The sequence below is a fragment of the Geotrypetes seraphini genome, chromosome 6, assembly GCF_902459505.1.
Source record: "Geotrypetes seraphini chromosome 6, aGeoSer1.1, whole genome shotgun sequence".
In the NCBI taxonomy this organism is placed as follows: Eukaryota; Metazoa; Chordata; class Amphibia; order Gymnophiona; family Dermophiidae; genus Geotrypetes; species Geotrypetes seraphini.
Window position 1 is genome coordinate 245,515,782 of NC_047089.1, and position 25,435 is coordinate 245,541,216.

The 25,435-nt window shown below is 47.8% G+C and overlaps 1 protein-coding gene across 4 annotated transcripts in view; it reads right to left on the reverse strand.

Moving 5' to 3' along the window:
* Positions 1 to 13,755: 13,755 nt before the first annotated feature.
* BMX (BMX non-receptor tyrosine kinase) overlaps positions 13,756 to 25,435 on the reverse strand; it is a 105,992-nt gene continuing 94,312 nt past the window's right edge. For 3 of the 4 annotated variants that reach the window (XM_033949137.1, XM_033949134.1, XM_033949136.1), the window contains exons 19-20: positions 24,909 to 25,066; positions 13,756 to 16,609 (exon numbers count right to left, since the gene is read on the reverse strand). In XM_033949137.1, coding sequence (XP_033805028.1) covers positions 16,535 to 16,609; positions 24,909 to 25,066 — 233 coding nt within the window. In that variant the 3' untranslated portion in view covers positions 13,756 to 16,534. The remainder of the gene's footprint in view (positions 16,610 to 24,908; positions 25,067 to 25,435) is intronic. The other variant, XM_033949138.1, reaches the window with a different exon arrangement.

Here is a 25,435-nt window from a genome sequence, read left to right on the forward strand (position 1 = left end):
TGAACATAGAGGTGGTCCATTCTCAAAAAAACCTCATTTTGGACTTTTTTTTGAGAATGGACATTTCCCCTACTTCTACTTTCAGCGTTTAGGGCCTATGGCAAAAGGGGACTTAGATGGGTTTTATTTTTTATTATGCCCCTCCATCTTGTATATCACCACTGCAGTTTTTGTCTTTGTTTTTCAAATCTATTCTAGTGTATAATTATAAAGGGAATTTTTTTAAAAATAAAGTAATTTTGACAGGTTCAGTTGTAGAGTTTCTTCCGCTGCAGGTGCACAGAAGATACCCAAGTATTTCAGAGCGTTGGCTGACCATGTGAAGTTGTATTGATCGGTTCCAAGTGGCATCTCCGGATGATTAAGATTGAACTTAAAAAACAAAAGTAAAAATTCTGTAATCTCTTGTGGCCCAGCCAAGAATCTCTTCGGAGCACACCACTGTGCCATGGCACACAGTTTGAGAGACACTGCCACAAGGTGTGACCACATTTCTCCTGCTTGTGAATGGAGAAACATCTTGTTTGCCCTCGTATCCTTAAGGCATAAGGAGATGATGTGATCCACCCAAGAGGCGACTCTTGCACTTGTCTCAGGACTTCCTGCCAAATCACTGGGCAAATCACGACATTGAATTAGCCTATTATTAGTAACTAGTATTTTAGCCCGTTACATTAACGGGTGCTAGAATATATGTCTGTCTGTCTTTCTTTCTGTGTCTCTCTCCCTCCCGCTGTCTTTCTTTCTGTCTGTCTCTCTCCCTGGCCCCCTTTGTCTGTCTGACTTTCTGTGTCTCTCTCTGCCCCTGTGCCTTTCTTCTTTTCTTTCTGTCTCCCTTCCTTTCACTGTCTGGCTTTCTTTCTATCTATCTGTCTCTCTCCCCCGCCCCCCCCCCCCCTCCCCACTTCCCTGTGCAGCAGCCACAGCAGCATTCCCTCCTCCTCCATGTCCCTGTGCAGCAGCATTCCCTCTCCCTCCACTACTTCCCTGTACAGCAGCATTTAGATCCCCCCTTCCCTGTGCAGCAGCAATAGCATTCCCTCCCACCCCACCCCACTTCCCTGTGCAGCATCAGCATTTCCCTTACCCCCCCCTTTCCCTTCCCTCGGTCTTGCCTGCTCCCTTAGTCCCTTGCCGCCCTCACCCTTCCCTTCCCGCGGTCCGACAAATCTGCCGATTCCAGCAGCGTGTGCAGCACTTCACACACGCTGCTTCGGGGCCTTTTACTGCCCTGATTTACTCTGGCACGTCCCTGATGACATCATCAGAGATGCGGCAGAGCAAATCAGGGCAGTAAAAGGCCCCAAAGCAGCGTGTGTAGAGTGCTGCACACGCTGCTGGAATCAGCTGGTTTGGAGTCAGGACCGGGGCATCCCTTTGCAGCTGGAGTGTTTTGGGCTTCCCTTCCCGCCCCGCGAGGTGTCGCCGCGGCTCCTCTCGATCCCGCCAACATCGGAAGCCTTTTCCGACGCTGGTGCGGCTGGTGAGAGGAGCCAACACGGAGAGCAGAGAGTCCAGCGCTGGCGTCCAGTCCTGCCGGCGAGTGGTAGGTGCTGGGAAGTAAGGCTGGGGACTCGCGCATGCGCACTTCTGCGGCCACAGACCTACGGATCATGGAAGCACGCAGATAGGAGTGCGCATGCGCGAGGTAGGGTTTTATTATATAGGATAGAAACTTTCCAATGGCTCATCCAGACAGTAAGGGCTTCTTTTGCAAAATGACGCTAGCGGTTTTAACGCTCGCACCGGATTAGCGCGCGCTAGCCGGAAATCTACCGCCTGCTCCAAAGGAGGCGGTAGCGGCTAGCACGTGCTATTCCGCGCGTTAAGGCCCTAGTGCGGCTTTGTAAAAGGAGGCCTAAATTTCCTTTCACGGTTCACCTAATGCAATTGAAGCAAAAGGTGCATTTGATTCTTTCACTATTAAATCAGGAACTTCCATAAGGCTTTTTCAGAAGTTGTCTTTATGTGCAAATAATGAGGAGTAAGCCTTTATTTATTCTGAAAGGGAAGTTTTACAAACTGAAAAAAAACAGGATCTAACATTTTGTGCAGAGATAAACAATAAAGTCAAATCTATTGGAAATGAAACACAGCTTTCGGCTAGTCACACAGAACCACGCTGGTTCCTTAACTCATTGAGCCATTATTTAAAAACAAAGTCTGAACAAATAGTGTCTGAAGCAGCAGTTAATCACCTCAACTAATTTAAGACCAAATGTTTATTAGGGTGCGAGAGAATAAATTAGAGAATGACACGGAGACAGAATTTGTTCCCGCCACCGCGAATAACCACAGGAAACCATTCCGTGCCATTCTTTAGTGTCTCTGTCAACCTCAGTCCTTCTTCGATGCAAGGCTTGAGCGTCGGTGGCTGGGCCCATTCGTACTCTGATTCTTATGTGAGCCAAGTATAGGAAAGTCAAGCCATTGTGACATGACTAATGAGGTTGGTTCTTATTGGTGGAATAAACCATTATGACATCACAGTATCAACTTTGGTTACCAGAGTGTCATTCTTTAGTGTCTATCTCCACCTCAGTCCCTCTACACCAGCATTCTTCAATGCAAGGCTTAAGGGTCAGTGGCTGGGCCCATTCATACTCTGATTCTTATGTGAGACAAGTATAGGACAGTCAAGTGACATCACTGATGAGGTTGGCTCTTAGGCATTGGTAGAATGAGGCATTATGACATCGCAATATCTGCTCTGGATATCAGAGACTATCATTCTTTAGTGTCTATCTCCACCTCAGTCCCTCTACACCAGCATTCTTCAATGCTAGGCTTAAGGGTCAGTGGCTGGGCCCATTCATACTCTGATTCTTATGTGAGACAAGTATAGGACAGTCAAGCCATTGTGACATCACTGATGAGGTTGGCTCTTAGGCATTGGTAGAATGAGGCATTATGACATTGCAATATCTGCTCTGGATATCAGAGACTATCATTCTTTAGTGTCTATCTCAGCCTCAGTCCTTCTATGCCAGCATTCTTCAATGCAAGGCTTGAGGGTCAGTGGATGTGTCCATTCATACTCTGATTCTTCCCTCTCTCTGTAAAGAATGACAAGGGGATGGTTTCCCACAGTTCTCCGCAGGGACAGGGATGGTGACAAATTCTGTCACCATGTCATTCTCTATGAGAGGTCATATAACACCAGATCCTCCTTAAAAAACATTCCCCCGCCAAGCCACCTTAAGAAGTCTGAAAAAGAGACTCCTGCTAAGAGGGTGGGGTTCCAACCAGGAAGTACCTCCCTACGCAAAATCATGACATCCCTAAAAACCACATTCTCGGGCTGTGACCCTTTCCCATTGCCCTGGCTAAAACCATCTCATGTAGACCTATTGGCCCCACTCCTGTTTGCACTAAATCACAGCTTATCAACAGGCTCCTTCCCTCCAGCCAGGATCCGTCCGATCTTAAAAAAAAAAAAGCCCTCACTTGATCCTTCTGTTACAGCCAACTATCATTCTATCTCCAACCTATGTTTCAAGTCAAAAATCCTGGAAAAAGTGGTTTTCAACCAACTCTCCTCTCTGTGAAAAATTCTCTGCCCTTCAGACAATCCAGATTTCAAACACCCCACGGTACAGAGACCTTATTAACCTCGCTCCTAAGTGAGGTATATACTCATCCTGATAAACACCCTACTGTTCTAGCAGTCTCCCTAGACCTATGGGCAGCTTTTGACTTAGTAGGCCATCATCTTCTTCTCCAATGCCTTCACTCACGTGGTTTGATTGACACAGTCGTTTTCTGATTTAAATCCTTCCTAATGAATAGAAGTTTCAAAATCAGTACATCATTCTCCAAATCACCTTACCATCCGATAGATTGTGGGGGTTCCACAAGGGAAAAATGCTTGAGTAGATTAAAGTAATGCTCTTTATAAAGGCATCACCAAGAAAGAAATAAGGCGTCTTCAAATCGTACAATTCATTTTTAATGCTCTTACATATGACCATGCCACACCTCTTCTGATCAAAGCACACTGGCTGCCCATTGAGTACCGAATTACCTATAAGATCATGGTGTTGACCTTTAAAACTAAGACTGCAGGTCATCCAGAATTTATAAACCGGCTCTTGATCCCTCATTCTTCTCAACGTTCCCTCCGATCTGCTAACCAAAATTTATTTGCTATCCCATCACTTAGGGCTCCTTTTACAAAGCCGCGCTAGGGCCTTCACGCGCAGAATAGTGCACGCAAATTTGTTGCGTGCACTAGCCGCTACCGCCTCCTTTTCAGCGCTAATCCAGTGCGTACATTAAAATCGCTAGCGTAGCTTAGTAAAAGGAGCCCTCAGATACATCAATACTATGAGAACCAGCATCTTTTCTGTCACGGCCCCCTCACTTTGGAACGCTTCCCAAGCCACTTACGAGAAATCACAGTCCTTGATAGGTTTAAATCCAGTTTAAAAACTTTCGTTTTTAAAGATGCGTTTGACCCATAATCGTCCTTTTAAGGATGTCTTAATTTTGCAGTGGTTCCGCCTTTCTTTTCTACCCTCCTTTTGTTTTTACCCATTTTTGTCCTTTTTTCTTCAAATATTGTAGTTCCTCCCCGGTTCCTTTTGTTCCAGTCTGTTACAGATGTCTGTGTGGGTAATGCTTTCAAGCAGACTTTCTGGGACACCAGGCCGCACAGTGGTACAAATTAATATCTGGATTACTGAAAAAAAAAACCCAAGCAATGGTCTTAGAGACATTTGGAGCATTGAGATTAAGCACGAAATTACGGCATCTCAATGGCCACGTATTTGGTCTTGGAGGATGAGATGTACAATGTCAGCGTCTATGAAGCAAACGTGGTTTTTCTTACTATATAGAGCTTTCTGGACCCCTGTTCGTTTAAAAAAATTAGATAGCTCTAAATCTGATAAATGCTGGCATTGTCATCTTGAAGCAGGGACTTTAGATCATTTGTTATTCTATTGTCCATATATATTAGAATTTTGGAAATCAATCTGGAATCAAATTAATTCCCTATTAGAAAATCATGTGGCATTATCATATGACACAGTTTTATTTGGTATAGAAATGAAGGCTAAGAAACAAATCTCATCTAATAATAACAAGTTATTGCTAATTTTAACTGGGGTTGCCATTCAACAGATCACTTACAATTGGAAGAATTGGAATGGACTTAATTATTGTTTTTGGTGGAACTCTGTATGCCATATATATAAAATGGAAAGGACACTAGCTGTCCAAAAAGGAAATTATAACAAATTTCAAGATGTGTGGAGGCCATTAATAGATTATTGTAAAGATTAAAAATTTTCTTCCCTGTATAAAAATTTTAAGACATCAAGGGGGGAGGGGAGTATTTTTGATTATAATTGAAACAAATCATTTTCATAAATAAATAAGGGAGGGGGTAATATTTTATATTATGATGATCAATTATAGGATTTCAAGTGTATTTGTAAGCTCAACTGATAATTGTCAATATTGTACTTGATTTAAGATTTGGGTATGCTGTTGTTTGTTTTTTACATTCTTTAGTAGTTGCTCCCTCCTTTGGTTATTTACCTTTTAATTATTAACTCTGTACAACCGCTTTGAATTTTGATAAGGCAGTATATAAAATTTTAATAAACATGAAATATGAATAAATTCATGTAAGCCATTCTGAGCTCCCCCTGGGAGAACGGTATAGAAAATTAAATAAATAAATAAAAATATTTAACCTTTTCTTTAGCCCTCTTGCCGCATTGATTCAATCTAAAGGAATTTCAGCCCAGGTTTTCTTTTTCTGAAAATATGGATCATTATATAACATAAACTTTAACATATAATCAAAATACAAATAAGAACATAAGAACATAAGACATGCCTCTGCTGGGTCAGACCTGAGGTCCATCATGCCCAGCAGTCCGCTCACGCGGCGGCCCATCAGGTTCAGGACCTGTATACTAGCCCTCTATCTATACCCTTCTATCCCCTTTTCCTTCAGAAAATTGTCCAATTCCTTCTTGAACTCCAATACCGTACTCTGCCTTATCATGCCCTCTGGAAGCGCGTTCCAGGTGTCCACCACCCGTTGGGTGAAGAAGAACTTCCTAGCATTGGTTCTGAATCTGTCTCCTTTTAATTTTTCCGAATGCCCTCTCGTTCTTGTAGTTGTCGAAAGTTTGAAGAATCTGTCCCTCTCCGCTTTCTCTACGCCCTTCATGATCTTGTAAGTCTCTATCATATCTCGTCTAAGTCTCCGCTTCTCCGGTGAAAAAAGCCCCAGTCTCTCTAATCTTTCAGCGTATGAAAGGTTTTCCATACCTTTTATCAAACGCGTCGCTCTCTTCTGAACCCTCTCGAGTATCGCCATATCCTTTTTTAGGTACGGCGACCAATATTGGACGCAGTACTCCAGATGTGGGCGTACCATCTGCACAATATATTCATAATTTGAGGGGTATAAAGCCTGTCTTAACACAAGCAGAGTGAGATCAATATACAGTGAGTTACAGGGAATTAAAGGGCATCGTCAGGACTTCCGGCGGAAGCATGGGGCTGTGAGCAGGACGGGCTCGTGGCTCCGGCGCGCCCGCTGCAGAATCAATTGATAATCTGCACTGAGGATATCAGTTTCCGGTGTCGGCGTGCGGGGGAGTGCGGTCGGGCGCTCCTGCGGTGATCTCGCGGCTGTCGGGGGAATGGCCGCGCGTCAGGGAGCCACGGACCGTCAGCGCCGAAAGCAGCCAGATTCCAAGATGGCGGCGCACGTGGCATCAGCATCGCCGGAATCGCCTGAAACTCCCAGCTCTTTGTGGGTCGCGGAGGTCACTGCTGAGGTGCAGGCCGCGCTGGAGGGCACGCTGGGAGCTAAACTGCAGCGTATCCTCGACAAGCTAGACACATTGGACCAGAGGTTTGCAGCCCTGACCTCGGAGGTTCGGGAGACGCAGCAGAGGGTCAGTTCTGCGGAGGATGCAGTACAGAGGATCTCGCAGGAGCAGGTGGACCACTCTACTTCTCTGGCGGCGCTCCGGGCCAAGGTGGAGGACCTGGAGAACAGGTCCCGCCGGAATAACCTGAGGTTCGTGGGCTTGCCTGAGTCTCTGGGGGACGCTGATTTGGGGGACTTCCTGCAGAGCTGGCTGCTGGAATCTTTGGCCCTTCCGCAACAATTGGGTCCCATCTATATTGAAAGGGCGCATCGTCTAGGGTCCCGGCGGGATGGAGTGGAGCGTCCGCGGGTGGTTATCTGCCGCCTGCTCAACTATCGCCACAAGATTGCGGTCCTGCGGGCGCTACGCCAGGGGAAGAAGCTGCTCTACAACAACAAACAGGTCCTCTGTTTCCAGGATTACTCAGCGGAGGTTTCGCAGGCTCGACGCAAATTTTCTCCCCTTTGTTCCAGTCTTGCCCGGCGCAATATTCCTTTCTCTCTTCAATACCCTGCACGGTTGCGGGTGTTGCACTCCAGCAGGCCACACCATTTTGACACTCCAGAGGCGGCTCAGCGGTTTGTGGAGGAGCAGTTCCCGGAGGTGGCGCCGTGATCTTCCGCTGAGCTTCGTTGGGAGAGTTGTCCCCGCTGGGAGTTGGATGCTGTGATCCTGGGCTTCAAGAGTGCTGCACTGTCTCCTTCGAGGGCCTTCCTCCATGGATGGGGGGGCTTTTGCTGATTTCCCCCATGTTGCCCCCTGTTTTTCACTTGTTGGGGTTTCTGCATTCTGAGTTTGTTTATCTTTGCTGTGTGAGTGTGTGTGTGTGGGGGGGGTTTGTGTGTTTGGTGTCCTGATGCATGTGGGTGGGGGTTGGAGGGGCAGTGGATGGTGGGGGGTATGTTCTTTTGCGTGCAGGACGGGTCTGGGTTGGGTCTTGCAGTGTGGTTGCGGGGTGTTCAGTCTGATCACCTGTAGGGGGGTTGGTGGATGTTCTGTTTGCTTGTTGGATGCCTGGGGTGCGGGGGGAGGTATTTTTTGTCTGGGGATCCTGGTCTCTGGCTCGGTTCTTGTTTTTGGGGTGGAGCATGGCTTGTCAGTTACGGGGTGTGTCTGAGGGCTGAGGTGTTCTGTGGGGGGCCTGCAGTGGGCGTGCCTGCTTTCTGGAAGTGGCACCACTTAGGGTGCGGTATATGGTTTGGTGTGGGATACGGGGGGTGGGGTGGGGGGCGGAGGGGGGGATCAGGGGGTGGGGGTGGGGGGATCGGGGGGGACGGGGATCCTTTTGGGTTCGACAGGTTGGGGATTGGCTGTGTTTTTTGTGTGAGTGGTTAGAGGGGTGGTGGCTGGGATGCTCCTCTGGCCTTTTCAGATGGGATATTGTGTATCTGCTTTTGGTTCTTTTTTTAGTCTTTTCTGGAACCTAATTTGATATCTTGGAATGTGGGGGGGATACACTCACCGATTAAACGGTATAAAATTTTGCAAGCCTTGAATCGTAGGAGGGCCTCTATTGCTTTTCTCCAGGAGACCCGGTTGTCATCTGTGGAGCATGCTAAGCTCTGTTCTTGGTGGGTGGGTACACACTTGGAGGCTCCGGCTCTGGGGGGGGAAGGGAGGGGTGGTGATACTTGTTCGCAAGGGTCTTCACCTCCAGACTCGCAAGGTGCTTCGGGATCCTGAAGGTCGGTACCTTATTGCTTCGGTCTCTCTCAACAATAAACCCTTATTGCTATGTAATTTGTATGCTCCTAACAATCCCTCTGCCAAATTTTTTCAGAAGTTGCGAAACCTTTTGTTGCAGTTTGGGGATATTCCTTTGATTCCACTGCACAACAAAGTTTTTGCTTCCTGAACACTGCTGGGTGTTTCTTATAGAATTTTGGGTGCTGATCATGAATATTACATCAAAAATTACCCATCACGTACCATTTCAGAGAAATCTTCAATTTTGTCGTGATTTTTTCTTATATTTGGATGCAAACAATTTTTTCTCCCATAAGTGTCTTATCAACAACGGTTTGTGCCGCCTGGGTATGTCCATGCATAAAATCTAGCCAGGTTGGAAGCTGTTTTATGGAAGATGACATCCTGGGCATGTCTGGGCAGGTCTGAACGAGCTTGCGCTGTCTCACCATGCTATAATGGTGGCTTCCATACACCGATCCTGCTCATTTGGTTAATATAGATAGTCCGTGTGTGTATATAGTATCAGTATAGTAAAGTATAGTAGTATAGTAGCTGTAGCAATATAACAGTAAGTAAGCTTGATGCTATAGACGTTTTGGTGTCGGGCAATATGTCTCGTCGGTGTCGTAACAGCCGCGACACATTCTGCTATATCTGTGGGGAATATACACTTACGCCTCAGAGACGTTCGATGACTGCCCTTGTAAAGAAAGCCTATCATCTGTATTTTGGCTGCAAAATAGGTGATCAAGACAAGCAATGGGCGCCTCACATTTGCTGTGCGACATGTGCTGTTAGTCTGAGAGCCTGGCTCAGAGGTACTCGAAAGACGATGCCATTTGCTGTTCCGATGATATGGCGAGAACAGAAAGACCATGTGACGGACTGTTATTTCTGTTTGACTAATGTGTCTGGTTTCTCTGCCAAAAACAAGAAGTCAATTGAATATCCTAATCTGCCTTCAGCAATGAGACCCATGCCACATGATGACAGTCTTCCAGTTCCGAAACCACCAGAGGATTGGACCTTAGACGAACCAGATGAAGAAACTGCAGTGCAGGGTTCTAACAGTGACATTGACCCGGATTTTGAACCATCCTCATCAGGCGATCCACATCTGATAACACAGTCCGAATTGAACGATTTGGTCAGAGATTTGGGTCTGTCAAAAGCAAAAGCTGAGCTGCTAGGTTCGAGACTGCAGGAATGGTGTTTGCTATCACCAGGTACGAAAATTTCTGTGTTTCGAGACCGGCATCATGATATAACCAAATTTTTTGCACAAGTCGACAGTCTCTGTTTCTGTTGTGACATTGAAGGATTGTTCTCGGTCTTTGGTTGTGATCACAACCCGGAAGAGTGGCGTCTTTTCATTGATTCGTCAATGTTAAGCCTGAAAGCTGTTCTGTTGCACAATGGCAACGTTTATCCTTCAGTACCTGTTGGCTATGCAGCACATATGAAAGAAACATATGAGAATATGGAAATGTTACTAAAGTATGTCCAGTATACCAGGTATAACTGGAATATCTGTGGAGACCTCAAAGTCGTTGCTCTGTTACTAGGACTGCAGCTTGGCTATACAAAGTACTGCTGTTTCATCTGCGAATGGGACAGCCGAGACAGAGAGTCGCACTATTCTAGAAAGAACTGGCCACTCCGTAAAAAGTTAGTTCCAGGACAGAAAAATGTAGCACATGAATCGCTTGTTGACCCGACAAAGATATTTTTGCCTCCTCTTCACATTAAACTGGGACTCATGAAGAATTTTGTGAAAGCAATGAACAAGGAAGGGGAAGGTTTTCGTTATTTAAGACAGATGTTCCCAAGAATAACTGATGCCAAGATCAAAGAGGGTATTTTTGTTGGCCCCCAGATCAGACATGTTATGAGTGACAAGCGATTTGAAGATCTGTTAGTTGGGCCGGAAAAAATTGGCTGGAAAGCCTTGAAAGACGTTGTTGACAATTTTCTGGGCAATTACAGAGCCCCAAACTACATTCAGCTGGTAGACAAACTTCTCAAAGCATACAAGAGAATGAAGTGCAATATGTCACTCAAGATTCATTTCCTCCATTCACACTTGGACTTCTTCCCCGCAAATCTCGGTGCTGTGAGTGACGAGCACGGTGAAAGGTTTCATCAAGACATAGCTACGATGGAGAAACGATACCAGGGCAATTGGAATCCGTCAATGCTTGCCGACTATTGTTGGATGCTACAACGTGATGCACCAGACACTGAATATAAAAGAAACTCGGGAGCAAAACACTTTTAATTCTGTTTCATTTAGTCGCTTGTGCGAAACGTAAACTTGACTATATATTTTATTGTCAGTAAACATAAAAATGTCTATTTCTCATAGTTCTTACGTGATGCAGTAAAACCAAAACCATATTTGAGCATACCAAGTTGGTACCTGTCATAATCACCAAAAACTTTTCAGGAATCAAGACTTAACCAAAAAATTGTTGTGCAGTGTTCTCGGGGGTGACTTCAACGAGGTCCCGGATCCACGGCTAGATCGATCTACTTCGGTGGGACGAGAGTCATTGAGGGCCTGTACTGGGGCTAGCATGCTTGCTTCCTCTTTGAATTTATTGAATGTTTGGAGGGTTCTTCACCCGGTGGAGCGGGATTATTCTCATCTGTCTCGCGCACATGGGACGCTTTCACGCATTGATCTTATTCTCCTTTCCAGGGATCTCCTTCCTATGGTTCGGGAGGCCATCTTGGGTCCGATTGAGATCTCGGATCATGCATGGGTGGGCTTGCGTTGGCTTTGGGGTGCGTCTCGGAGGGGAGGTGTTTCGTGGCGGTTCCCCTGTCATTTATATCGTAATACCCGCTTTCACGACTTTCTGTTGGCCACATGGAGGGATTTTCAAACTACAAATCGGCAGCATCGAGAGGATCCCATCCTCTATTGGGAGGCGGCGAAGGCCGTGTTGCGTGGGGAAATCATGTCGTTTGTTGCCTTTGAGGCTAGAGCGCGTCATAGAGAGATTCTGGCCTGGGAGCATAGGGTTCGGATTCTGCGGCGCCGTTTTGCTCGCACCGCCACTTTGGCGCTTAAGACGCAGCTTTTGGAGGCGCAACAGGCCTTGAACGAGCTTCTGCATAGGGGGGCTCAGAGATCCCGGGAACATTATCATTTTCAGCTGTTCCGGTTTGCCAATAAAAGTAGCAGGATGTTGGCGCGTTTAGCTCGTTCCTCTCGTGGGTCTGCGGGGGTCACGGCTTTGCGCGATGCACAGGGCACGCTTCACCATAAGACTGAGGATCTTAGTCGGATTTTGCGGGACTTTTTCGCTGACTTGTATGCTTCGCCGGGCCCGGATGATCTTGCTGGGGAGGTCTATTTGGACAGCTTGGATTTGCCCCATCTCTCTCCTGCTGACGCGGCGTTGCTGGAGCGCCCGGTGGAGGTGGAGGAAGTGGCGTGGGTGATTCGTGCTAGCCCGTTGGGCAAGGCTCCAGGACCCGATGGTTACCGTGGTGAATTTTATAAGTTGCTGGTGGATGAGGTCGCTCCGTTGTTGTCTGAAATCTTTAATTTGAATGTGGCTAAGGGGTTCTTGCCCCGTTACTTGAATTCAGCTGAGATCATTGTTCTTCCTAAGCCGGGTAGGGACCCCACTCTGCCGGACTCCTATAGACCCATTTCCCTGCTGAACTTTGAGACAAAATTGATGGCTAAGGTGTTGGCGAATCGTTTGGCCCGTGTGCTGCCTTCCTTGGTGTCGGACCAGCAGGTAGGTTTTGTGCGTGCTCGGCCGGTATCTAAGAACCTTCGTCGTATCTTGCTGGCCCTGGAGAAGTCTGGAGTGGATGGCACCCCCGCTTTACTTGTGAGTTTTGATGCCGAAAAGGCTTTTGACCGGGTGCGGTGGGGGTTCCTCTTTGCTACGCTGCGGGCATATGGTTTTGGCCCTTTTTTTCTTAACGCCCTTTTAGCGCTTTATAGTGATCCGGTGGCGAGGATCTCGGTGAATGGGGGCTTGTCGGAGCCCTTTTCTATTAATAGAGGGACCCGTCAGGGCTGTCCCCTGTCGCCGTTGTTGTTCGTGCTTTCCTTGGATCCCTTGATCAGGGAGCTGCAATCCAATGTAGATATTAGTGGTCTTTATCTGGGGGCCTCTCATTTTAAGATTGCGGCCTTCGCCGATGATCTTTTGGTCTTTCTGACTGACCCGCAGCATTCGTTATCTACTCTCTTGGAGAGTGTTCGGGAGTATGGGGATTTTTCCGGGTTCAATTTAAATTTAAAGAAATCGGAGGCGTTGGCATCTGACGAAAATCTGCGGCGTTCTTGGAGGGGGGCCTTTCCCTTGCACTGGGCGGATTCCTCCTTTCGCTATTTGGGCGTTCAGCTGTCTATGGATGTTCGGGAGCTTTACCGGTTGAACGTCGCTCGTTTGCTCTCCACTACAGGCTCCGTGTTGGCCGCCTGGCGTAATCTGCCTCTTTCTTTGATGGGGAGGGTGCAACTTTTTCGGATGGTTTTATTCCCTAAGTGGCTTTATGTTTTACAGACTTTACCTTTGTTTCTCTTGCGTAAGGATATCCGGGCTCTCTCCTCCTTGTTGTCCCGGTTCTTTTGGGGAGGTCGGAGACCAAAGTTGCGGTGGCAGTTTCTGGTGGGCTGCTGGGGCCGGGGCGGTTTTGGGGTGCCGGATATTGCTCTTTATAATCAGGCGTGTCTTTTGCGCCACGTAAGGGACTGGGTCATGGGTACTGCCCTTTATACTGATGTTTTCTTGGAGCGAGATTATTTTTATCCTTCTCATCTTCTCTCTCTATTGCATTCTCGGTTGGCGGCTCTGCCGGTTTGCTATCGCCGTAGTGTTTTGTTTCGCCCCCTTTGGGAAGTGTGGCGACGGGTGCTGCCTTTTTGGCGGCAGGATCCTCATGTTAGTGTGCTCTTGCCTCTGACTGGTAATCTTTCCTTTCTTCCAGGGCTCCTTCCCTCTGTCTTCGGGCGCTGGCGAGCTCACGGGTTTGAGTTTCTTTTTCATATGATGCGGGATGATGGGACATTGCTCTCTTGCGATGAGTTGCTGCGTTGTGGTTTGCCTTCTTCGGGTCTTTTGTTTGCTCATTGTCAACTCCGGCATTATGTACAGTCCCTTCCGCGGAGTTCTCTTTCTTTGGATTTTGGAATTAATTTTCGTGCCTTTTTGGAGGGGGGGGGAGGACTCTGTCTCGGGGATCTCGGTCTCCTTATATCATAAACAGCTTGGGGCTCTTGGGCCTCTGAGGGATTTTACCTTGGTGCTGAGGGCTTGGCAGAGGGATTTGGGGCGGGAGCTCGGGGTGGGATTTTTGCTTCGGGCTGTTCGCCGTACTCCTATTTTGGTGTATAGTGCGGAGCTTCGAGAGTGCCACTTCAGGACCTTGTTGAGAGCGTATGCCTCCCAGAGCCGGGCCTACCATATGGGATGTGTTGATACCCAATACTGTCTCACCTGTCATGTGGAGGTGAACTCTTATTTTCATGGTCTCTGGGAGTGTGAGAGTATTCAAAGCTTTTGGGGGGCTATGGCTTCCTTTCTTCAGGGTCTCCTGCAGGTTTCTGTTCCTGTCTCTGCATTCCATATGCTGTTCGCTCATTTCTCTTTGTTTTCTGTGTATACCTCTGCGGAAAAACTGTTTTTGAGCAAATGCTATATTTTGGGGAAGAAGTGTATATTGAATTTCTGGCTGGCGGAAGTCCCTCCCTCCTTCTGGTACTGGAGGAATAAATTACATACTCTTCTGGAATGGGAGGCCGCGCTGGCTTCTTCCTCCCGCCGACGGAGCAGAGACTTTGTTCATGTTTGGACTCCTTATTTGGACAGTTTGTCTCCCCGGGTTCGTAGTCGTATCTTGAATAGACTGCAGTTGTATTCCCTATTACCTGTCTGAGCTGGGGGGTGGGGGGGTTTGGGGGGCTGGGGGGGGGGGTTGTTGGGAGGGGACTGCTTTTGGGGGGGCATAGGGGGGTGGGGTGTTTTGTAACCTGAGAGGACATAAGAGTCCAGTCCTCTTGGGGAGGGGAGCCCTGTTTTTTACGTATGACTTTGCTTGCTGTTTGTACCTGTTGTGGTTTGTTGCTTAATAAAAAACAGATTTCACCTAAAGGGCATCGTCAGACACAAAGGGGTCCTTTTAGTATGAAGAATGGGTATGTCTGGGGGAGGAAAGTAGGCGTTTCTGCGGTAGTTAGCATAGCTACGTTGCTATGCGCTGGTTAGCGTGTGATTAGTATTTAAACCCTTGCCGCCTACAAAACAGGTGGTGGTAATGGCCACATTAACATGTATTTATTTATTTTAAAAACTTATATTTTAAAAACATATTCCGCTTATACCTAAACGTATTACCAAAAAACAAACAAACCCCCAAACATAATCATAAGATAAAAAACACCAAACAACAGTATATAACACAATAAAACAAACAATATACAGATAGCATTAATATAAAAATTTGAAAATCGGCTATTTTACTGCTGCACTAAGTACCCTTTTACTAAGGCGTGATAACCGATTTGTCGCGTGCAAAATGCTAACACATCCATAGCATATAATGGACGTGTCCGCATGCATTAGTGTTTAGCGCACCTTGGTAAAAGGATCCTTAAAAGTGGCCTGAGTGTACAGGGAAGAGCCTCGCAAGGGTGCGCTCAGGCCACTTTCTAACTCTCTTTTGTAAAAGGGCCCCAACACCTGGGAAAGCGGCTGCCTGAAGGTCACCCGAGCCTGGAGCATGGTTTGACGCTCTTCCTGAGGCAATAGGCCAACTTCAAAGGAGCATTTTACAGATTTGTATGAATGTTATCAGCTGGTGAAGTAACAACTCACCGCCTAACTTCTTGTATCAGCCTAAAACGACGGCTGTGACTCTCTTCACCGGGAGGACTTGAGCTGTAAGGGAGGAATTTGATATATGGAACCCAAAGTAGGTGCTTGGATGATCCACACTAAGCCGGACTTCGGCAAAAGGTGATCGACGCAGAACTCTCGGCATGAGCGTTTACTCCTGCCCAAAGCTGGCGTAAACGCTGGCGCCTAGCTAATGGCAGTTAGGCGTGCAGATGACTTCGAGGCCCTTTTACTAAAGCCGCGGCAAAAGTGGCCTTGGCGCTCCCTTTACCGCTGGCCTTTTCCACGCGCCAAGGCCACTTTTGCCGTGGCCGGAAATAGGCAGATTTTCCTATGCCCGGAATTGATGGCCATTCACTAGCAGTGCAATTACCGAGCGGCCATTACAAATATTATTGCGTGGGCCTTATTACCACCCATTTTGAAGGCGGAATGGGCTCCCGCGCTAATCAGCTCTTGGCAGTGCCCCACACGCTGAGTAGCGTTGTCATGCCCACTCTCCACTTTTAGCATGCCTCCATCTCAGAAAATTAAAAATATTTTTTAGCGTGCAGTGTGCGTGCGCAAATTGCCCATTTTACCACACGTCCCACAGTGACCCTTTTTGATGTTTAGTAACGGCCTGATTCTCTAAAGGACGCCGATCTCGGCAGCCACCTACGAAGAGCGGCCGCTGATCGCATGTCAATCACACATTGGCGTCCTTTAGAGAACTGTGTCTTCTTTTTTTTCTAACAGATGCCTCCTTCTAGCTTTCGCCGTCACCTTTTCAACCTGATTTGCCATCTTAAAATCATCACATACATTCACACCCAAGCCCCGCTCTTCTGTATTATATGTATCATCTAAACTCCATGAAGCGCCATTACAATTCCCATAACAGTGGCAGCAACATTGTGGGTTTTGGCTCTCAAAGATAATGTTATTGAAGAGCCCCAGTGTGAATGACAAGCGAGGCCTGGTTGTTTAAATTAAGCTACAGAGTCCATTTGCTTCTGGCTGATAAAGAGGACTTGTGCTCCCTGCAGCACTGTCCCTCGGTCCCACTCAAGGTGCCGAATAAACAGCTGCTCTCGCGTCTCAAGGCCGCTCATCATCTTGGACTGACTCAATCTGAGATCGGAGCTGATGAAATGTCGGTCGCTGTTCCGGCAACTGTGAATAAAGAAAAAGACAAATGGAGAAGGATCAGCCACTAATCCCTTGCCGAATAATAAAAAAAGAGAACTCCGTGGAGAGAGGGAGGGATGCATTTGAGCTGAAGGTTGTGCATTTCATTTTCTCTTCCCATTTTTGTAATTGTATGACTGAGAGCTTCCACGTGCTGACTAGGCCCACTTTTCTACCCACTTTAAAGAAAAAGGGAATCTAGCCTGCCAGTTCAGGGAAGGTTTGCATTTTTTTACTGTTAATTCTTTAGGGCCCCATTTGCTAAAAGGAGTTAGGTCCTAACACAGTGTCTCGAAAACTTTTGTAGCTCCGGCACACTATATGGAGCAAATGTTTATTGCAGCACATTATAATTGAAATTATACCTGTGTAAATGTTCACCAGCATGAGCAGAATGCTCCACCTGCAGTTCACGCCGCCTTTGGCTCCCTTCTTATGTCACTTCCTGGTCCTGTGATAGGAAGTGATGACAGAAGGGAGCCAAGGCTGGCGCGAGCAGCTGGTGGAAGATGCTGCTCGTGTTGGTGAGCATTTACAGAGGTACACTGGGGGGGGGGGGGGGGGGGCAGAGAGGAGGAGAGGCGCCGTCACCGGCCGTGACAGACTCATGCGTGCATGACGTACACATCATCTAGTCTAGTGAATATTTATTTTAAGAATTATTTTTTTTTTTATAAAGGGAATTTTTAAAATAAATTCTGGAATCTCTCGCGGCACACCCAGAACCTCTTCGTGGCGCACCGCCGTGCCGCACGGCACACAGTTTGCGAGACACTGCCCTGACACATATTTAGCGTGGGAAAAACAGGCTACCAGTACCGCTAAATGTGTTTTTATGCATTTTGGGGTAGTTTGCCTGTTTGTACGCAGCGATTTGTGCATTAGCTATTTTTCAAAAATATTTTTGGGAGGAAGTGCTCCAGGGTGGAGAATAGGCGTGAAGTCGTGTGGTAACTGTAGGGTTATCAGACTTCTGGATTTCCGAGGACATGTCTGGGGGGTCCGGATGGCTTTTTAAAACCTGGCACTTTGTCTGGATTTTGAAAAGTCTCTAAATCGCGTTGGGCAGGAGGAAATCTGTACATGTGCGGATTTCCTCCTTCCCAACGAGAGCAGGGGGAGGAAGCTAGGGCTGGACTGGGGCATAATGGGGGCATGGATAGGTGGAACTGGGTGGGCCTGAGTGTGGGTCTAGGGGGATCCAGATTTTACTATAGTATAGTATAGTAAAATCTGGCAACCCTAGGCAAATGGCTAATGCAGAATTAACATGGGAGCGCCTGTGCTGCCCCCTATTTCGAAGGTGGTAAGGGCTCCCGTCTTAACCTTTTTTACAGGTACCACACAACCTGAAATTCAAAAACTGGAAAAGAAGCGCACCAGAAAGTCCCACATTAGGATACATTAGGGCCCCTTAGTTAGTTATTTTGCCCGTTATTGTCCTACAAAATCAAAAACAGAAAACGGAGGAAAATATGTAATCCTATCAATAAGGAAGCGTGAAAAAATCAGAAGGAAAATAATACACAACACGCTTACAGGGCAGGATTAATTCATCGAGGGCCCCTAGGCCCCCCTGCCCCGCCCCACCCCACCATGCGCCCAGGCGGAAACAGGAAGCTGCGTCAGAGGGAAGCTTTGGGCAAGCAGCACCGCTTGCACAATTACAGTTCCCGTTGCCTTTCTTACCCGCGTTGCTTGCTTGTCTTACTTTCCATCAATGGGGGGGGGGGGTTTGCCGATCGGGGGAGGGCCCGCATTGCCGATCGATGCTGAAGGGGCCCATCGCCATTTGGAAAAAACAATGTTGATGCCTTCCTTCATTGGGCCCCCCTGACCATTTGGGGCCCTAGGCACGTGCCTACTAGGCCTATTGGTTAATCCTGCCCTGCACGCTTACACAAAAATATGTAAATCAAAAAGCTTTTACTAGTTGTAATTTCTATTTTTTATGTGGAAAGGCTGTGCTCGGAGACACGGGGGGGAAAAGGGGAACAAGCAGCAGAGGAGCGGAAGTTTTGTTTAAAGATTTTTTTCAAGCTCTTGAGAGACTAAGGGCTCCTTTTACGAAGGTGCGCTAGCGTTTTTAGCACACGATTAGCACGTCCTCTAGCGTGTGCTATCCGAAAAACTACCACCTGCTTAAAAGGGGGCGGTAGCGGCTAGTGTGCGCGACATTTTAGAATGCGCTAAAACCGCCAGCGCACCTTTGTAAAAGAAGCCCTAACACCCGGCATATAAGACTTGCGTCTTTTGATTCTCTTCCGTTTGGCTTCCTGAAGAAATAATGAAACGTGGCACGTCGAGGCCAAAGAACTTTATTTGAAAGATAAGTTTATTTTCATTTTTAAATTTATTGCATAATAGTATTCATTTGTCTATTGTAGAGAGTTGCGCGGGGACAGAAATCCCACCCGTCCCCACCCGTCCCCGCCAAAATCCCACCCATCCCCACCCGTCCCCGTGAGGAATCCCTCCGTCCCCACCCGTCCCCGTGAGGAATCCCTCCGTCCCCACCCGTCCCCGCGAGGAATCCCCTCCGTCCCCACCCGTCCCCGCGAGGAATCCCCTCCGTCCCCACCCGTCCCCGCGAGGAATCCCCTCCGTCACCATCCTTCCCTATAAACTTCAGAAATAGTTATTTTATTTAATTATGCTACTGAATTAAAGGCTCTGGTAGAGACCCATTTACAAATAAGCAAAGAGACTATTAATTTGGAAATATTAATTGGGAAGAATACATACTTTGTAAATGGGTTTCTACCAGAACCTCTAATGTAAATATAAAATATAAATACTCAGCTGATGAGAACCCACAAACTGTCAGCTGAGGACTTCCTTTGCAGTTGGCCTGGGGTCCCTTTTGCCAAGCTTGGCAGGCAGCAGTAGCGTCCCTGAGTCACAGATGCTGGCACCTCAGTGGCTCATGGATGCTGCCAGCGACTGCTGCGCTTGGTGGAGGGGAGTTCTGACCATCTCTAGAGGAGGTCCTCTGCTGGCGGTGCTTGGGGATCCCCACCAGTCACAGCAAGGGCCAACAAGTACTTCAACACTGTAGAAATAAAACCAGAAATGCATTTCCTTTTCTTTTGAACACAAAACAAAGATATCTGCCATATACATTTCCCAAGGCAGATGACTCTATGCAATGTCACCTCGGTAACAAAATACAAAAATAGACAAATACACCCCCTCCCTTTTTACTAAACCACAATAGTAGGTTTTAGCACAGGGAGTTACGCTGAATGCCTCGCGCTGCTCTCAATGCTCATAGGCTCCCTGCGCTAAAAAACAATATTGCGGTTTAGTAAAAGGGAGCCATAGTGCAAAATATAGACAGCAGATATAAATTCTCAAAACAGACACATTTTGATCACTAAATTGAAAATAAAATCATTTTTCCTACCTTTGCTGTTTGGTGATTTCATGAGTCTCTGGTTGCACTTTCTTCTTCTGACTGTGCATCCAATCTTTCTTCCTTTCTTTCAGCCTCCTGTATGTTTCCTCTCCTCCAGACCTCATTCTCTCCCCCAACTTTTTCTTTCTGTCTCCCTGTTCCCCCTTCTTTCTGTCTCTCTGTCTGCCCCCTTTCTTTCTTTCTCCGTGCCCTCCCCCAAGCCACTCGGTTTGCTGCCACCGCCATCGGGGAATAGTCCCCAAGCCACCGCTGTCCCAAGCTTTCCCTGCAGAAGCGTCGCGCTGACCAGCATTCCGCTCCCTGACGTCAATTCTGATGTAGGAGAGGAAGTTCCGGGCCAACAAGGCATTTCTCCTCATTCCATCCAGCCTGAGCCCCATCTCTCCTTGATCCAGCATTTCCCTTCTGTGTCTGTCAGAATTACCATTCCACCTATTTTCCAGCATCACCCTTCTTTGTGTCCATCTCACCTATATCCCTATCTCACCACTTTTTCAGAATCTTCATTTGTCTCTGTCCTTGTCTTTACCCCATATTCACCATTTGCCCTTTCAATGTCTTTATCTCTCCCCCCCCACACACACACACTTTTTCAGCATTACTTCTATGTCTCTATTTCACCTCCTCTTCATGTCCCCTCTGTATCTCTATCCTTATTCAGAAGGTCCTGCTTACCCTTTCTCTTCTTTGTGTCACTATCTCCATTTTCAGCTTTCCCCCCTTTTCCTTTGTTACTGCACCCTGTAGCCAGAATCTTTCCACCCTCTCTCCACTCCGGCCCAGCCCAGTATGAAATATTTCCTTTTGTTTCTCTCCCCTCTCTCTTCTCCTCCCTCACCCACGAGTCCTGCATCTGGCCCTCTCCCTTCTACCTGCACCTGGCAACACCCCCCTGCTCCGCGGCTCTCTTAAGCAACTCGTCAGCAGCGGTGATCAAGACAAGCTGCCGACATCGAGGCCTTCCCTCTACGAGTCCCACCTTTGTGGAAAAAGGAAGTTGAAACAAGCGGGACTCGCAGAGGGTAGGCCCCGACGCCAGAAGCTGCTGCTGAGTTGCCGAAGAGAGCCGCAGGTAGAAGGGAGAGGGAGATAGGAAGGCTGTAGAAGCTCCGGAGCATGACACCGAACCCGGCCAGGATGATTTCTTTTTCAGGCTGCTGCTGCCGCTGCCATCCCCCACCCGAAATGACAAAAAACAGCCTAATGCCCGCGTCGGGAAATAGCCATGCTGAGCAGTGAGCTCAGCACGTACACAGATGAAAGCCTTGCTTGCTGATTGGTCCGGCGGCACGGTGGGGCGGGGCCGCCGGACCAATCAGCAAGCAAGGCTTTCATCTGTGTACGTGCTGAGCTCACTGCTCAACATGGCTATTTCCCGACGCGACGCCAGACTTGTAACTAAGCTGCATGCTTGCATCGCCAGAATTTAGGTAGGTTGTTTTCATCCCTGTGGGAGTCCCGTGGGCAAGGGGGCGTCCCCGTGGGAGTCCCGTGGGTCAGGGGGGCATCCCCGTGGGAGTCCCGTGGGCCAGGGGGCGTCCCCGTGGGAGTCCCGTGGGCCAGGGGGGGAACCCGCGGGATCCCCGCGGGACCCGCGGGATCCCCGCGATCCCCGTTCCCGTGCAGACCTCTAGTCTATTAGAAGACTGGCAATGATTGGGTGATAAGGCTTTTGGGGGAATTGTTCCCCTTTTTCCTCCATGTCTCCAAGCACAGCCCTTCCACATAGAAAATAGATATTACAACTAATAAAAACTTTTTGATTGACATATTTTTGTTTAAAAGCGTTTTGTGTATTATTTTTCCATTGTTTTGCCCCAGTCTGTGACATAAGACATAAGTAAGCGGGATATCAAATTTTAAATAAACTTGAAACTTGGAAATTGATTGGGTTTGATTATTTTTTTAAATTATTTCCTTGTACACTTCTATGATTGACTTCGGTTCAGAGAAGCAGTATAAATTTTTTTATCAGTATCCACTATAATAAAACCCTTAGCGCAAATGCGCACTTTAATCTCCGGGTATCCGTGCTTCATGATCCGTGCTTCTGTGCCACGCATGCGCAGTGCCTGCCTCAGCTTGTTTCCTGCCCCGATCTCCGACGCTGGCTGACTTTCTGCCTTCTGACTATGCTGCTGCTGCCGGGATGCCTCTTCTTCTCACCCCCGGACCAGCAGCGGTAGCAGCCACGGTTTCATCAAGCAGCCGCGAGGCATTTGCTAGGCCGGCCCACTTCGATAATGCAAGGCGGGCAGGCCTAGCAAAAGCCCCGAGGCTGCCTGGCCTAGCGGATGCTGAACAGGGAGCAGGGAAGGGAGAAGGGGTACTACTGGACAGAGGGGAGATAAAAGTAAGGGAGAATGGCTACTGTTGGACATAGGGTGCAGGGAAGGGATGCTGCTGAACAGGGGGGAGGTAAAAGGAAGGGAGAAGGGCTACTGCTGGACAGGGGGAGCAGGGAAGGGGTGCTACTGGACAGGGGGAGGTAAAAGGGAGAAGGGCTACTTCTGGACAGGGGAAGCAGGGAAGGGGTGCTGCTGGACAGGGGGGAGGTAAAAGGAAGGGAAAAGGGCTACTGCTGGACAGGGGAGCACGGAAGGGGTGCTGCTGGACAGGGGGGAGAAAAAGAAAGAAAGAAAGACAGCGGGCAGGAAGAGAGACAGAAAGAAAGACAGACAGACAGGAGGCCAGACAGAGAAACAGAAAGAAAGACAGGCAGGGGACAGGGAGAGAGACAGAAAGAAAGACAGACGGGGGGGAGAGACAAAAAGGAAGAAAGACAGACAGACAGGGGGTCAGGGAGACAGAAAGAAAGTCAAAGAAAGAAAGAAAGGGGGCAGGGAGAGAGAAAGACAGACATAAAGAAAGAAAGAAATGCCTAAGTCTACACTTCCATTCTAGCACCCCTTTAATGTAACGGGCTAAAAAACTACATTAAGTATTAGTTAGCTCACCCAGTGCGTCTGGTTGTATCTCCCTTTGGCTAAATATACCTATAATTCCCTATGTGTAAATTAACAGCAGCTCCTCTCTCCCCCTCCTCCCTTGTGTTTTACCCGACCTCTTAACTTTCTTCCCATAACTGTCCTCCACATCCTTCTAAGTACAAAGCCATAAAATTGATGGTGCCATGTGCCGAAGTCTAAAGACCATGATATCAAGTCAGATTACTGATTTTATGACCCACTTTATCTTAATGTTTGTTTGCTCTTTCAACACTCTGCAATGAATTGTGTTGCAATTGAGCGTGACTCCGGGTAGTGTAGAGCCCGGGATTCATTTCTGTTTACTCTTATGGCATATACTGGCACTCTACAATCTCACTTCCTTGCAGGGTGAGGACACTGGGGAACTTGCCCATCTTAAACGATGGCATTTGTCAAAATGCAGCAGCCTCCTCCCCCCCCCAAAAAAGCCAGCAGCTTTCTGCGATAATGTCAATTCCCATTTCAGCTTCTTATGACCAGGGATGATGTTGGACATGCTGGGACCCAAAGCAGAAATTAAGGAGGGGACTCCCAATTCCTCTCCTACTTGCCTCCTCCCCTGATTTACCTACCCACCAAATGCCCTCCCATCCGACATCTCTCCCTTCTCCTCCTTCCTTTCCTCCCTCCGTCCCCACAATCACCAACCTCAATCCCATGTACAAATGTACGAATCTCTTCCTGTATGCATTTCTTCCATTCCCTCTCATTCTCAAGACGCTTGTCAATCTCAAAAATGAATATGCCACCATGATTCTGATAGCTCCTCGGTGGCCGAGACAACCTTGGTACTCCCTTCTACTTCAGCTCAGCAACAGGTAGCCATATCTTCTACCAGTTTTTCCGTCTCTGCTTACACAGAGTCAAGGATCTCTTCTTCATCCCAACCTGCAGTCTCTACACTTGACAGCTTGGTACCTCTCAACGTAACTCCTCTTCAGTTTTCTCAACCTGTTCGAGACATTCTAGAGGCTTCTAGAAAACCTGCCACTAGACAATGCTACTACCAAAAATGGACCAGATTTTCTACGTGGTATATTTATTATGACATGGAGCCTCAAGAAACCTCCTTGGCTTCTGTCTTGGATTATCTTTTGTACTTGTTTACTTCTGGCCTCAAGTCTACATCCATTCGAGTCCATCTCAGTGCAATTGCTGCTTTTCATCAACCTATTGAAGGGAAACCCCTCTCTTCTCATTTGGTGGTTTCCAAATTTATGAAAGGACTTTTCAGTGTCAAACCTACCAACATGTTCTTCCATCCAGCATCCCTACCTTCATTTAAAGATCTGCTGCTCCTGGGGCCCCCTGTGGGTTGTGATGGCCTTCCTTTCTCCCCACCCTATTCCAAAACCGCCCCTCACCTTTTAAAATTCGAATGAGTTGCCAGCGTGGCAGTGATTCTCTACAGCTGCTTGTGGATTCCTCGGCTCTGTTCCCATGCCGTGGTCCGCCCACCTCTGATACAAGTTCTTGTTTCCACTTGGACAGACCGTGGCAGGGGAACGGCACTGAGGAATTCGTGAGCAATGCTGAAGAATCACTGCCACACTGGTGACCTCTCTGCATTTTAAAAGGTGAGGAGGGCTTCAGAAGAGAGTGGGGAGAAGGGAAGGACATCCCAGCCCATGGGTGCCCTCTGGAGCTGTGGGGCCCTGTTTCCACCACCACAACCAATGCCGGCCCTGGTTAAGACTGGCAAGTTACTCAACCCTCCATTCTCCCAGGCAGAAAATAAGTACCTGTATATAATATATAAACTGCTTTGATTGTAACCACAGAAAGGTGTTATATCAAATCCCATCCCCTTTCCGTATTGCAATATATAAAGGCTGCTCAGGTGGTCTCTATGAGAGTTATTACACTGCATACTTGCCTCGTGCCAGCAGCTGTACATTATTTCATAGATCCCCTCAGACGAAAGCTGTGGACGATAAAGCCTGTATCCTTGGGAAATCTTCTCGACTACCTGAGGGTTATCATATAGCTCATAGGGCTGCTTCCCTAGGCTGAAGACCTCCCACATCAGGATCCCTGTAGAGAGGTTCCCAGAAGAGAAAGATATCACAAAATATTTGGAACCACATGTCTTTTCGATAGAAACAATAGGTGCAGTGAATGGCGCTTAAATTTAGGCATCGGGAAAAATTCACGTTAAGTGCAATTCTATAAAAACTAAGCCAGTGGCGTAGTGAGGGAGGTTGGTGCCCTTGGTGGTGGCACTGTGTGCCTCCTCTACTCTTTCCTGCCCCCCCTCCCACTTTTCCCTGTTGCTTGGGAGCCCCCAATTCTTCACCGGCACGAGTGCCATCTTCCACCCACTGTTCGTACCAACATCAGCTCCATTCTGACATCACGTCCTTGTCCCATGACCAAGAAGTATCATCACAAAGGAGCCGACGC